Source organism: Gopherus flavomarginatus, chromosome 1, assembly GCF_025201925.1.
Source record: "Gopherus flavomarginatus isolate rGopFla2 chromosome 1, rGopFla2.mat.asm, whole genome shotgun sequence".
NCBI lineage: Eukaryota > Metazoa > Chordata > Testudines > Testudinidae > Gopherus > Gopherus flavomarginatus.
In genome coordinates, this window is record NC_066617.1 from 261,899,198 (window position 1) to 261,914,345 (window position 15,148).

Genomic DNA, 15,148 nt, shown 5'->3' on the forward strand with positions numbered 1-15,148 from the left:
TCTCCCCACTCTCTTTTGTTTTTGAGTGTACCCACGTTTTTAAACTCCCCTCCCACGAACAACAAATTTGTGCCTGGAGATCTCCTGATTATTGTACGCGAATCGAGTCCTCTCTCCATCCTCCGATGCTACTGCTGTTCCTGCCTCTGTGCTTGCTGCTGTCCTGGGGATTGGTAAGAACTCCCTCTTGCAGACTCCCCTGTCCTAGCTGCTGGCCTTGTTTCCCCAGCAGACAGACCCAAGCTAACTCTTTGGTCTGTAGTTGTAATCTGTTTCTTGCTCCGCAGCGCCTTTGCTGCTAAAAATAAGCATGTGCCACTGCTAAGCTGTGCCTTCCTGGACTGTATCCTGGGCCGCCGGCTTGCAGCCGCCCCACTGCTGCAGCCACCACCCCCCGGGGGCTTTACCCTGGGCACACACCACTCTGCCCTCTGGAACTGCTCTCCCTCCCGATCAAAGAATTGGCATCGTGTAAGGTGCACCTATGAGAATCGGGTTCTTAGTCTAGATAAGTTGTAATTTCATTTTGCATAGCTGTGGTTAAGTTAGGTTTAAAGAATTGTTTGTATTGTGCTCTGTAAGTTAGGTTTAAGAAAGAATTGTTGCATTGTGTTCTGTTACTTGCTAATTTGTGTAGTCTTGGTTAAGTTAGATCATAAATAAGATTTTGCTGTGTTCTGTATAATTGTGGTTAAGTTTGTCTTCCCGCTGCCCTAACCCCCCCCCCTAGCTTGCCCATGTCTCCCCCCGAGCTCCCCAGTCACTCGTTGCAGTCTCTCTGCTGTTTAAACTTGCAACCTGTCTGCTCTCTGTGTCTCCCTGAGTTTAAATCTCCCTCTGCAGCGCCTCTGCCTTTGGTCTCTGCTCCACCACGTGCTCCTCTTCCCCCATCCCCAAACCTCATTCCTCTACTACTGCCTTTCTCTCTCTCTCTCTCTCTCTCTCTCTTTTAGTCCCTTCCCCCATGTGTTCACCTCGTTCCTACTGCTGCCAAACCTCAATTGTATTACTGAAGTCTAGCATAAAACCCCATTGGTTACCCTTTTTCTCTCTGACACACCTCACATTTTACATTTACACCACTGTGACACATTTTTACCTAGAGTTGTTGGTTATTTAACACATTTTACCCATAACTGTTAGTTGGTTATATGCTGCTGACACACACCCTTTACACAGAAATTGTTAGCTACCTGTTACATTTATACTTCAGTGTTAATTGGTTACCAACTGTATTGTACCCCACTGTATTGTACCCCACTATCGAAACCCCCTATACTATTTACTAAAAGAAACCCCTCCCCAATTGTCTACCTTAACAAACCCCATACCCCTCACTATTGAATTTTCCCTGTTTTTGCATTTTCTTAATAAAGTTTATTTTGCACCCCACCAGTGCAGTAGTTGTCCCCCAAGATCCCCTACCTGCTGGCAGGGTCAACAGTATTGAAATTCATGAGTAAGAAGAGGATTAATTCGTGTGGTGCAGCCATTACATATCATACACTTTGTATCTATTTTCCTTTGTCTGTCTCACCCCACCCCTAAATTTTAAGTCTCCTTTATTCTCATTTCTAAAATATATTTAGTCTAAGGGCACAACTACAGTCAGGTTTAGCAAAAGCTAATTACAAATGTAGTGTGTAAAGTAAAGAAATGTTTCAAAAGTAAAGGCACAACATTACCTATAGCTCCTGGCAATCCTGGCTTTCCTGGGGATCCTTTTGGTGCTCTCACGCATTCTGCCCCTACAAATAAACATTATCAGTGGAGTTCCACATACTCATCTGCTGTATCTCTCATTGTTTTTGTGACTTACAATAACCATACTATGATTAAATTTAGCAATTATTTCCATTAGTAAAACGATACAAATTGAAAGTTTTATTTAATCATTTTTATATAGCAATGTGCAGCATAGCTCATGCTGACAATGAATTAAGAAAAGTTGTGCATTTTATTCCACTGGAACCTTTGCTGTGCTAATAACAGTGAAGAGCTCAGATGTTATTATAACACTTGCCAAATTTTCAAAATGGCAGCTCACTTTTTTCTGGAGTTAATTTAAAATCAAAAAAATTAATTCAGTTGCACGTGAAAACTAGAGTACTTGTTCCTTTAAATACCAAATTGCATGATACTTTTTACCTAAACATAGAGTACTTCTCACAAATGGTTTGCTACACTGTACTTGTGAAATGTCTTCGGAATCTAATTTCTGTTATTTGTAATTTCAGATTGTTATTACAAGCCATGTGATAATTGTTTTTTTTAATCACAATAAACTCAAGGGAGTAATGAACAAATAGTTTTTGATCTGCAAAGATGAAACATCATTAATTTAAAAACATATGCTACGACCAAATTACTGATTAGTTGCATAGCGAAAGTGTCATTATTTGTGACCTGAATATTAAGCTGTTTACAGATGGAGCTATCTCCAAGAAATGGCAACATCAAAATTAGTCACCAGGAATCAGTAAGCACACTGTCATGCTGTAGGTGCCCCATAGATCTAAATATTAAAATGTTTCCAAGAATCTTATTTCTGTACTATACCTGACCAAACTGTCTTGATGCCTTGATCTTCAGTAACTTGGTTACAATCTACCAGGGAAGTATGAGAAAAGAGAAACAAGCAAGATAGGCTCTTAGCATTTTAAACAAAATGTTAAAAATTATAAAACCCAAACTTCTCAGTTCTAACTGCAGATGTCTATTACAGCATCAGTTGATACACTGTGTCTAAATTATTGTGCACTGGATAATTCTCATAAATTAAAGAATGAAAAGGCAGCCACTCATTTTAAAATACTTGGAAACATGGTGAGCCGCATCTAATTCTAACAAAGGAGAGTTCATGTAATGAAGTAAAATATTTGTTTTTGATATACAGTGAGAAATAAGAAATGACAGACCTTCCTCTCCCTTCTCTTTACACACAAAAAGTGCTAGCCTTGCAGTCTAGCAACGGAGGGGACCTCTGGTTGGGTACCAAGATCCCAGACCAGGAGGGGGTCAGAGAGCTGCAAAGGATCAATATTTATGCCCTGATGAGGAGCAGAGGGCAGGTTCAAGCTTCTGTCTTATCTTAAGTCAATGAATGGAGTAGGTTTGATTGGGACCGACCCGAGGAAAGACAGCCACAATGCATGGTATGTATAAGTAATATGTTCTTTCCCCTCACTCAAAAAAGTTAAGGTTTTACTAGCTAATAGTGCCAAATTTGTAAATTTTATTTAAATATCTGAAAGGAAACTATTGAAGTATTTCTGTTAGATTTCTGATCAAATAACAGAACAAACTCCTTCTTATTCATACACTATCCTATACTGCCTTGTCAGTGAGTAGATTTACATGATGTTTTGTATATGACTCAGTACTGATCTCTAATGACTTTAACATAAGAGACATGTGATCACACATACCTAATTGGGCAGGAGCACCTGGAGGACCTGGGGGACCTTGAAGCCCTGGATTTCCATATGTTCCAATGTCACCTGGAGGGCCACGGTATCCTTTCGGGCCAGGAAAGCCTGCACCTGGCAGACCAATATCTCCCAGAAAGCCCTTTTCCCCTTGTAGTCCTGGATAACCAGGGTCACCTGGTGAACCTCTCACACCATCACCCTATGGGAAAACAGATTAAATATACAGAGATGGGCACTTTGACTTTGTATAAGAATAAACCTCACCCAAACAATTAAACATTTTTTCTTATTATTAGTAATTGGTAGATGGTCAGTTTCCATGTATCATGGCCATTTACAAGGATGACATCAGCAAAAAATCTTTATAAGGTAACATGTTAACGTAGATGTGTGACATTGCACTCCATATGCTTTATGGAAGTATGCTTATGAATATGAAATATGCTTTACGCTAAATACCCCTTGTATGGTGTCATTAGAAAGCTTGTAATCTACTAAATGTGTTCATCCTATTTGTTTGCATGTATTATTTCTATATCTGGAGTTAGGAGAATAAGATATAAACTTGTATCACTGTTGTAAACATATTAAGTGGAGGCCATAAAGGGTGCTCCAGAAACGATCAGTTGTAAATGGCCTTAGTTACTTGAAAGCCTTCCTGTGTATGTGTGGGCCAGCCCATGGGGAATGGAGACTAGGGGTTTTACAGTGACATGTGACCATGTCACCTGATAATGAAATCCATCTTAAATCTGATACTTTTCCATTTAGAAGATGGGGTGGGACTGAGAGAGACAAGAGATTCCTGTCTTGTGCCAAAACTATAAAAGGGGATGGAGCAGGACAAAGGAGGAGGCCAGTCATGAGAAAAGCCCTGCTTGACACCTGAGATGTGTGTACCAGAGGAAATGACTGTATCAGGGGAAAGATTTGGGCCTAGACTAGGAAGGAGTCTAGTCTGTGAAAGAAGCTTTTCTGAAACATCTGAGGGTGAGATATTACCTGTATTCAATTTCTTAATGTATTAGGCTTAGATCTGCATGTTTTTGCTGTATTTTGCTTGGAGACTTACTTTGTTCTGTCTGTTATTACTTGAAACCACTTAAATCCTACTTTTTATACTTAATAAAATCACTTTTGTTTATTAATAAACACAGAAAAAGTGATTAATACCTAGGGGAGCAAACCGCTGTGCATATCTCTCTATCAGTGGCATAGAGGGCAAACAATTTATGAATTTACCCTATATAAACTTTATACAGAGTAAAATGGATTTATTTGGGGTTTGGATCCCATTGGGAGCTGGGTGCGAGAGACAGGTAACCTACTGAACTGTTTTCAGTTAAGTCTGCAGCTTTGGGAGCGTGGCCCAAACCCTGGGTCTGTGTTGCAGCAGACTAGTGTGTCTGGCTCAACAAGACAAGGTTCTGGAAGTCCCAAGCTGGCTGAGAAAATGGGCTCAGAGGTAATTTCAACACATCAGGCGACAGTCCCAAGGTGGTCTCTGTGACCAAACCCATCCCAAGATGTATAACCAGGGATGGTACCAATGAAATAAACAAACATCCATTGACAGAACATTCCACTAGAGAGGGTTAAGGCCAGTGAATGTACATCATTTGGGCTATGTGAACCAGTCATACACCACCTGTGGCTGCAAAGCTGAATGTGACTTTTGGGGAGTCTGTGGGTTTGATCGGAGAGCTGCTTACTCTGCCAAGAAATGTGTGGCAGGCAGGTAGCATTGTGTAAGTTGATCAGAGTGTGAGCAACATCGTTTCACATCTCCCCAAGCAATCAAGTAAGGAGAAATGGGAGAGAGAAGAAACAGCATGATCCCTTTCTTATAGAAGACAGAACAACTAGGGCAGAAAAGGCAGGATCGTGTAGAAAGTGTCAAATGGAGTTGTAGAGAGGAATCATTACAATAGAAATGGGTCAGGTCTGGTGTTTGAACCCAAATTAGATTTAGGCTGGGGCTCATGTTACAACAGTTCTGAAATCTTGAGAGCTTTCATATAATTTTGTTACAAAATGACAGCTATTTCTTAATCTGCTGTTCTAATGACATTTCTGCCATCTTGAGCCAAAATATGAGAATAACAATTCTTTCAAGATTGGCGTCACAATGAACCAGAAAATAGATCCTTTTCAGATTTAGATTTGACTGATGACAACAATTTTTGGCATTCAGATTTGATGCTCTGGGTCTGGCCCATTTCTAGTTATGATGTCTGAGCCCAGTGCTGTGTCAATATGTGATGACTTTATGTTTTCAGGGTGCATCATCCTAGTGCAAGCATAATATGCACTGTCAGGCAGCTGATCTGCGATTAATTTTTGCCTCTCCATAGCTTCATTTGATGACCATGTAGCTCTTAAGATATATTCAGTGTGAAATAACTTCACGTAAGTTTAAAAGGAGGGAAAACCAATAATAAATCATTGATGGAGCAAACTGACCTGTCTGGGATATAAACTGGTATTAATTTGCTTAAATAAAATGGGAAAAGAATGGAAAATAATTAATATAACATGTAAATCTGATACGTGAATGCATCAGCAACCAGTGAAGATAGGATCATAATTTATGATGTAGGTATGGAGAACAGCTCAGTTATGAGATGCTGAACTAAAGAAGTCTGTAATTAAATATGGTAGGCAAATATTGGATATAGTTGTTACTTACTGGAAGGCCAGGAAGCCCTGGTAAGCCATCTATGCCATCTTTTCCTGGAAACCCATCTTCACCTTTAATGCCAGATAGTCCAGGATCTCCTGGGTCTCCTTTGGTACCTAAAGAAGTGCTCTCAATGTGAAATTACTCCTGCATTGGACAAAAGGCTTACATACAATTTGCAAATTGCAAGGGAAGTAGATTGCTTGTTTTACCTTCTGCTGTAACATATCTAGGGTCTCCCTTCTCCCCTTTTGGCCCAGGAAATCCAACTGCACCAGGAAATCCCTGTGGATACCCATTTTAAATAAAGTTAATCAGAACTTTATTCAGGAAACAAATGGAAAAGCGATAGTTAAAAGTAAACCTGTGTGCCAAGTGACCCTCTGTTGTTCTTCAAAAAGCTCCTCAAAACGTAATTCTTTCACATCACTGTCTATTAATGATTTTCTCTCCGGTGTTCCCATTTTTGTGCTTGATCCTTAATCAGTGTGTTGTCTCTCTACTTTAGATAGTAAACTCCTTGGAACAAGGAACTTGTCCTCTTATATATCTGTAAGATGCCATGAACTCCTATGGAAGTATATAAAATAATAGTGGTCCAGATTTGTTCCTGCTGGTGCAGGAAGGTGCAGTGTACATGTGCCTGGCCTCATAACCCCAGGGAGGCTTCATCAAGAAGGACGGTAGGTAGAAATACCACTATCTACACTGTATGCTGGATTCTGAGGGGTAACGGCAGCTTTACAATTGCCAGGGACTCCAATGGAGGGGCAAAGTCTACTGAGGGAATACACCAAATTACTTATAGTTATAGTGGGAAATAAGGTAAATTCTGCAACCAATTTCCGGAATAGGAAAACAAAACTCAGAATTTATTTTTATTTATTTATGGGGATTTTTCTTCTGCTCAGCATCATACTATGTGAGGGCCTGACAACACCTGTGTGATGTAGAGAAGTATTATCTTCCACATTTAACAGGAGAGGAGACTGAGGCATAAAGAGGTTAAATGACTTGCCTTAGGTCACACAGAAAATCAGTGGCAGAACTAAGAATAAAACTCAGATCTCCTGATTCCTGGTCCTTTCTCCTGAATACAAAGCCATTGTAGCCTAGGATTAATCTAAGGTGCAAAGTGCATCTGTCACAAATAACAGGTTCTTTATTCAGGCAGCTACTTAGAGTTAATTAAGAAGATGAAATTGGTGAAGCACACCCAGAAATTTTATCAGCTTTCATTAATACAGACAAATGTAATTGAAATAATAGGAAAAATCATTATACATAATAAGTATAAGAATGAGAAGTACAGGAAAGCGGTTCCTGCATTGTTCATACTTACTACCTTATGGAAACCATTAGAAACAAAGATAAAAGAAAAAGGAAGTGAAGATCACCCCAAGAGGAAGGATTTGGGACAGGCTTCCTACTCAGTTGCCCCATGTTGTCATCGTGGTGTCCCCGTTAGGATTTGTCTGACAACCTGTTACATGTCTTTTCCCATTCCACTCACATACATCCAGGACCATACCTGATCTAGTCAGCTCTCAGGCCCCTATTCACATTTAGCATTCTGCTAGACCAATTTTAGAGTTCTGAATGTCCACGTGCAGTGTTCCAGTTGATTATAATTACATTTCCGACACTTAACCCAACCATTTGTGTCAGTCCCTTTTCCAATAGTTTTGATATATCAATGTGGCTAGCTCTTACTACAAAAAGTCCCTAATATGCTATTGTTTGTGGTTTACCTGTTTATCACCAAATGCATTGGTAAACTATCACAAGATATGTACTCCTAAATTATATAACCTTAGTTCAAGCTCGTATCATTTTATAGCTTTCAGCCAAGCACATGATACTTGTGCTATCTTATACCCACTGCCAACTTCTACTAGGCTTCACTCTAAGCTTTTAACACTTAAATTTCATAAGTCCTGTAACCAAGTCTATTTTTAATAAATATATTAAATACTTGCTGTTACAGCTTCAACAACTTCCATTCTTATTTCTATAAGCATGCTTAGCAGATAAATTCTATTTTACCCTAAACTATAGGGCCTTCCAAGATCAGGTCAGGAATCAACATCATCCTGGTACCCATCTAAAGCTGAAATTCAATGGTCTGGGCACCAAAGCCCGTCCCAAGGAAGTTCATCTAGCATGGTAGCTATGGCGATTTCAGCCCCGGGGACTTAGTTTAAAGGCCAAAAATAAGGCAGGTGTTAGGTCCTGGAGGCTATAGATTCAAACATTTTATGCACCAGTAGATGGTCATATCACCTGTTTTTTGTTGTGAACAAACATATTATTGCTGAATAGTCCATGAGCCATGTATGATGGATTTCCCTACCTTTCTTTTACTTTTGTGCCACAGTACACAGAATATGAAGTAAATTGTCCTGTTCCATTTTAATTTTGCTTAGAAGACTTATGCTGCAAATCAATTACTAGTGCATAGTATCCTTTTGCACCCCTAGTTCTGTCTTTTTGTGTAGTTCTCCTTCAGTATGAAATGAAGCCAAGTTGTTCTTGGCTCCAAAGTACACATGGAAACTATTTCTCTGTTGCTGAATACGTGAAACGTACAGAATCACGTTTCCATAAATTCTTGTGTAGACCAAATCTGTGATATATAGAAGCTGATTTCTCAACTAATATTTACAAGCTGCATTTAAATGTATGGTCAGCAAAGTGATATCTTAGGGCCTGTCTACACAAACACTTAGTTCATGGCAAGCTCTTGTCTAAATCTACCCCACACTACCCTAGAAGTTCCATAGTGCGCTTAGATCTACCCCACTTTCATATGGGAATAGGTCAAAATGCACTATGGAACTTTAGACCATGGCAGCAGGGTCCACATGGATACTTAATGTGTGGAAAGTTAGTGCAGCGTAGATTTAGACCCTAGCTTGCCATTTGTACAGACAAGCCCTTAGATACCAGTGTAGAGATATGTATTTCAGATGTTCTTTTTTAAAGGCAAAGGAAGGCCTTGAATCTAATGTGAGGCCAAATTCTGTCTTCAGTTAAATGGCTGTAAATCTGGAGAAACTGCACTATATTAGTGAAGTGATTTTAGCTTTTCTATTTTTTGCTTTGAAAGGTCGTATACAATGTATTTTAGCGTTAAGTGCCTGCCCAAAGTTTTACAGCTAATATTTCTCTTTCTTTCATGCTCAGTATCTTCAGTCACTTTGGGTCAAATTTGGTTTTCACTTATATTTATGTTAATCGGGACTAAATCTAATGAATTCAGTGTCATTCAATATAATTGACTGAATATGTCCAATGAATTACACAGTTACTCCTGATTTTGCTGCAACTAAAAGTAAAGTCTGGACCAAAGTTATTGAAGATTTTCAGTTATAAAAGAGAAATATTACTTGTAAAACTTTGGGCAAACTCCTACAACTGGTTGAAAATATTTTAGTCAAAAATGTGTTTTGAGGGGTGGAAATTTCCTTAAAGAAAATTTTTGAAGAAGACTCAAAAAATCAATTTTGTTATTTTTGTTTAGGACAACCAATAGCCAAGCCAAATTTTGGTTTTCAGTTGTTGTAAAACAAAAAATAAGTTTTGGTTGGGTTTTAGTTTTCCATTGAAAGCTTGACAAATTCCATTAAAAATTAGATACAAATGAAAAATTATCCTTTTCTTTGAATGTTTTTGTTAAAATAAACTACATTTTTAACCAGCTCTACAAAAAATCCATTGCTAAAACAAGAGTCTCAGTCTCATTGAGGATCCAGTTCACAAAGCCCAATTCCAATTTTATGTAGAACACTGTAATCTAGAAGTGGTTATTAAAACAGATATGCAACAGAGGTGTAAAGTGAATTTTAGTGGGAGCAGGATCAGCCTTGTTAGGTATGGTATCAGAACTTCCAGAGTGAAGAACAACAAAGCTAGTTTGATGAGAATCACTGGTATAACAGATACAATATATTCCCTCTGAGTGAGCAAAAGAGGTCTTGGAGGCATTGTGGATAGTTCTTTGAAAACATCGACTCAATATCCAGTGGCAGGAAAAAAAGCTAACAATGTTGGGAATTATTAAGAAAGGGATGGATAACATGACAGAAAATATCATATTGCTTCTATATAAATCCATGGTGCTCCCACATCTTGAATACTGCATGCAGATGTGGTTGCCCCATCTCAAAAAAGATAAGTTGGAATGGAAACGATTCAGAAAAGGGCAAAAAAATTATTAGGGTTACGGACAGCTTCCGTATGAGGAGAGATTAATGATTGGGACTTTTTAGCTTGGAAAAGAGACGACTAAGGGGGGATATAATAGTGGTCTATAACATCATGATTGATGTGAAGAAAGAAGTGTTGTTTACTCCTTCTCATAACACAGAACTAGGGGTCACCAAATGAAATGAATAGGCAGCAGTTTTAAAACAAACAAAAGGAAGTATTTCCTCATACAGCACACAGTCAAGTTGCGGAACTCTTGCCAGAGGATGTTGTGAAGGCCAAGACTATAACAGGGTTCAAAAAAGAACTAGATAAATTCATGGAGGAGAGGTCCATCAATGGCTATGAGCCAGGATGGGCAGGGATGGTGTCCCTAGCCTCTGTTTGCCAGAATCTGGGAATGGGGGACAGGGGATGGATCACTTGATGATTACTGGTTCTGTTCATTCCCTCTGGGGCACCTGGCATTGGCAGCAGTCAGAACACAGGATACTCGGTTAGATGCACCTTTGGTCTGACCCAGTATGGCTGTTCTTATGTTATGTTCTTAAACAATTGTTGGTAAGGTAGTTATTTTATCAACAGCACAAAAATTATTGATTTGTGGCTTTTAAGAAGACATACTATAGAAAGCCTATAGCTCAGTGGTTTGAGGATTGGCCTACTAAATCCAGGGTTGTGAGCTCAATCCCTGAGGGGGCCCTTTGGGGATTTAGTTGGGGATTGGCCCTGCTTTGAGCAGGGGGTTGGACTAGATGACCTCCTGAGGTCCCTTCCAACCCTGATATTCTATTTCAAAATCATAAATAAGATCCTCAAAATTCAGCAGCTAGACACATGTATTTTGTTAGAAACAACATTAAAACCCACCCTTACTGGCATTAGCATCATCTTGTCAGCTAGCAGTGGATTTATTAGAGCTGGTTGAAAAAATTTCTTTGAAACATTTTTTGATGAACAATGATTTGATTTGCCAAAAAATCCATTTTCATGAAAAACATTTGGGTTTTCATCAATATTTAAAGCAAAAATATGAATATTGAAGAAAAGTTGCAGTGAAAACAAGCAATTTTTCTTGCTGACAAGCTCTAGTATGTCTCTGAAAAAAATGGATTAAAGAAATAAATAACTTACTTTTGCACCAGAGAAGCCTGGAAGACCATGCTGACCTTGATCTCCAACATCTCCTTTCCGTCCAGGCTGTCCAGTTGGGCCTGGAAAACCTGGTGGACCGGGTGGACCAGCAGGACCCCGTCTGGCTTCCTCACTTTCAATACATTTACAGTCCCCTGTTTCACCTGAAGAAACGTGGGAGGGAGGAAAACATAGAAGGTCATTGAAAACAAACATTTGGAAGAATTTATTATGAGAAATCTTAGGCAATGTAATTTTAATACATTGGGGTTCATGGCCCTGTTGAAGTCAGTGACAAAACTCCAATTTACAGTAGTGGGACCAGAATTGATCCCTAATGAAGACGTAAGTATATAAAAGAAGTGCTTTATGGGGAAAAGAAATAGCCCGATGAGATATTTTTCTTACTGTGTTAGCACTAGGTCAAATTCTGCAGTCCTAGTTCAGATCATGCTGAGGCAAAACTCACACAGAGCACAACGAACGTTTTGGATGATAAGGACCTCCGGATTTGGCCCACTATTTGTACTGTCTTACCTTTCAATCCTTTTTGTCCTCGGAACCCAGGGAAACCTTGGCTGCCCGCCTCACCTGGATCCCCCTGGCGTCCCTTCAGTCCAAAAGGATAGCCTATGTGGTTAATGAATTTGAAATACAGCATTAATGTCTTGTATATTTACCCTTCCTGCCCTCCTTCCCATTCTTTATCCTGTTTTGAGCACCACTGCATCTGACTCTTCTCTCTCCCTGCATGTTCCTGTCATCTACCATCTACCCAACTCCTCCCCATCAGCCTTTCTTTCTGATTTTTAATCCTAGCTCCCCCCTCCTCCTTGGTGACTTCAGCTTCGATGTTGGTGATTCATCTCACCCCTTAGCCTCTCATCTCCTCACCCTCACCTTCTCATTTGATATGCAGCCCTGGTTCAACTCTCACACTCACCAAAAGTGCCATTTACTTGACATGGTCTTTTTAAAGCACTGCTCGCTAACCTCTCTATTGCTTAACTGCCCCGTTCTGACCATCACTGGTCTCTCTCAATACTGTCCGTTTCCCTCCCACCCCACCGTGCCTGGCCACCTGGTTCTTATATGACTTCCAGACTATCAATGTCAATGACTTTTCCTCTGCTCTGTCTTGCATTGATATGGTTGATTTTCTCAATTTTTTCCACTCTTTCACTCTCTTTTGCCACTCTCTCTCAGTGTCTGCCTTGTCCATCCCCAGCCTAGGCTCACCCCTAACACCTGCTTCTCTGCTCCTGCTCTTTTGCTGCAGTGTGTCTCTGGCAGAAATCCTGAGACCAGGCTGACTCCTTCCACTGCACGTTTGTTCTTTCCTCATTCAGTTCTGCCATTTTCCTCGCAAAGCAGCTCTACTTCTCAAACCTAACTGAGTCCTGCACCTGCAGTCCCAGCCATCTTTTCACCACCTTGGACTTCCTCCTCAACTCCATCCCTTCTCCCACCCTCACCTCCCTCTCTACCGGGTCTCACAGATTTCTTCAAAGAGCAAATTGACAAAATATGCCATGACCTTCCCCTTCCCCTCACATTCCCTTTCTCTCCTACCCTCTTTCCTCCTCTTCCTGTCACAGATATAGACGTTTCTCAACTGCTCACCTCTAACTCCTCCAATTCCCCCAGAACCACATCCCATCTCCTTATCGCCTTTGCTCCCATTCTTGTCTCCTCCCTTCCTCTTCTCCTTAACCTCTCACTCTTCTCTGGCTCTTTTCCCGCACAATACAAGGGTGCTTTAGTCTCTCCCACCTTAACAAAACCCCACCCTAGACCCACTTGCCTCTTCAACTATCACCCAGTTCCCCTCTCCCTTTTGTCTCTAAGCTCATAGAACAGGGTTGGGGAAACTACGGCCTGCGAGCTGTTTTAAGCTGGCCAGCGAGCTCCAGCTGGGGCGTGGGGTTGGGGGCCATATCATGTGGCTCCCGGAAGCAGCAGCATGGCCCTGATCTGGCACCTAAGTGCTCCAATGGGAGCTGCCGGGGTGATGCCTACAGATAGGGTAGCATGCAGAATCACCTGGCCACGCCTCCGCGTAGGAGCCGGAGAAGGGACATGCCACTGCTTCTGGGACCTGCTTGAGGTAATTGCCACTTGGAGCCTGCACCCCTGAGCCTCTCTCCACGCCCCAACCCCCTTTCCCAGCCTTGATCCCACTCCCACTCTCCAAACCCCTTGATCCCAGCCTGGAGCACCCTCCTGCACCCCAAACTTCTCATCCACATCCCCACCCCAGAGTCCACACTCCCAGCCAAAACCTGCACCCCTGCCCCAGCCCTGATCTCTCTCCCACCCTCCAACCCCCTCGGTCCCAGCCCAGAGCACCCTTTTACACCCCAAACTCCTCATCCCCAGAGCCCGCACCCCCAACCAGAGCCCTCATACCCTTCCGCACCCTGACCTCAATTTTGTGAGCATTCCTGGCCTGCCAAAAAGTTTGCCTACCCCTGTCATAGAACATAATTTTACAATTGCTGTCTCGAATTCCTCTCCTCCTATTTCATCCTAGACCTTCTCCAGTTGGGCTTCTGCCTCTTGCACTGCACTGAAACTGCTCTCACCAAAGTCTCTAAAGATCTCTTCCTAGCCAGATACTCTATTCTCATCATCCTTTACCTGTCAGCTACTTTTGACACCATCAGCCATATGTTGGACCCCCAAGTTGGGCCCTAGGGCCAGGCAGCTAGTGCCCCGGCCTCCACCCCCAACGGATTTTTCCCCCAGCCCCCATAGCTGCCACTGATCATGTAGCTGCTTGGAAAGCAGAACTTGTAACAGGAAAAGCAGCCTTGTGGTCAGCCGGTCTGAAGGGACGAAGTTCCCCTCACGACGGTTGCTACCTGGGTAAGGATGTAGGGGCCCGACTGCCTCCCTTGTATGGGCATAAGCCACTCGCAACCCCACAATTGGCTTATCACAAATTATGACGAAAAATTCGCTATATATTCCTGACCCCCTCCTGGGGACGGGGGGAGAGAGAACTCGAATTCCCGTCGAACCGTATCCAGGATTGATCAACCTGGCTCTCTCCTGGCTCACGCATTCCCCAGAGCCTGACTGCTTGCCGGCCGTAATGAAACTTTTGTGGTTTGTATGTGTAAGTATAATTAGTTGTTAAGGATATCTGTGTTGTTAGATAAGAGGCAGAGACTGGTTCCAGCCGCCCCAAGGCTCCTGCTAGGGGAAACCCGTTGACCAGGAAACCTTGAACGCAAGGGGGACCAGTTGAGCCTAGCAATTTGTGTCTACTAAGATTAGTTGCTGCATTTATGAGTACTAACAGCACCAATATCACTTTTATTAACCCCTGGGACGACCTGAATAATTACTGGGACTTAGAAAAATACCAGGGCCAACTTCTATTTGTAATTGTAGTGTTTGTGTTATTTGTTCTAGTATTATATTGTAAGCCCAAGCTGTAACTAATTGTGTTATCCCTTATCCTTATCTGTGACTCCTTTAATAAATCCTTAATTTTTAACACTACGCCTGATTGCTTGCGTTATCCCCGTCACTGCCCTTGGGCACTTGTCACCCCCCCCCGGGGCATCCAGTGATCGAACCTCCGCCCTATTCCAACGCTCATTACCCGGTAGATAACGGGCACCTGGTGGCCATATCGGTGGAGCAAGGGGCGAGAGCAATCTGTAATCAACACCATACTTTTCTT

At 41.6% G+C, this 15,148-nt stretch overlaps 1 protein-coding gene across 1 annotated transcript in view; it reads right to left on the bottom strand.

Moving 5' to 3' along the window:
• Nucleotides 1-15,148, bottom strand: part of COL4A2 (collagen type IV alpha 2 chain) — a 230,081-nt gene that overhangs the window by 49,295 nt on the left and 165,638 nt on the right. The window contains exons 21-27 of the mRNA XM_050946942.1: nucleotides 11,992-12,084; nucleotides 11,455-11,618; nucleotides 6,324-6,396; nucleotides 6,121-6,227; nucleotides 3,429-3,630; nucleotides 2,560-2,607; nucleotides 1,686-1,748 (exon numbers count right to left, since the gene is read on the bottom strand). Of these exons, the coding sequence (XP_050802899.1) occupies nucleotides 1,686-1,748; nucleotides 2,560-2,607; nucleotides 3,429-3,630; nucleotides 6,121-6,227; nucleotides 6,324-6,396; nucleotides 11,455-11,618; nucleotides 11,992-12,084 (750 nt within the window). The remainder of the gene's footprint in view (nucleotides 1-1,685; nucleotides 1,749-2,559; nucleotides 2,608-3,428; nucleotides 3,631-6,120; nucleotides 6,228-6,323; nucleotides 6,397-11,454; nucleotides 11,619-11,991; nucleotides 12,085-15,148) is intronic.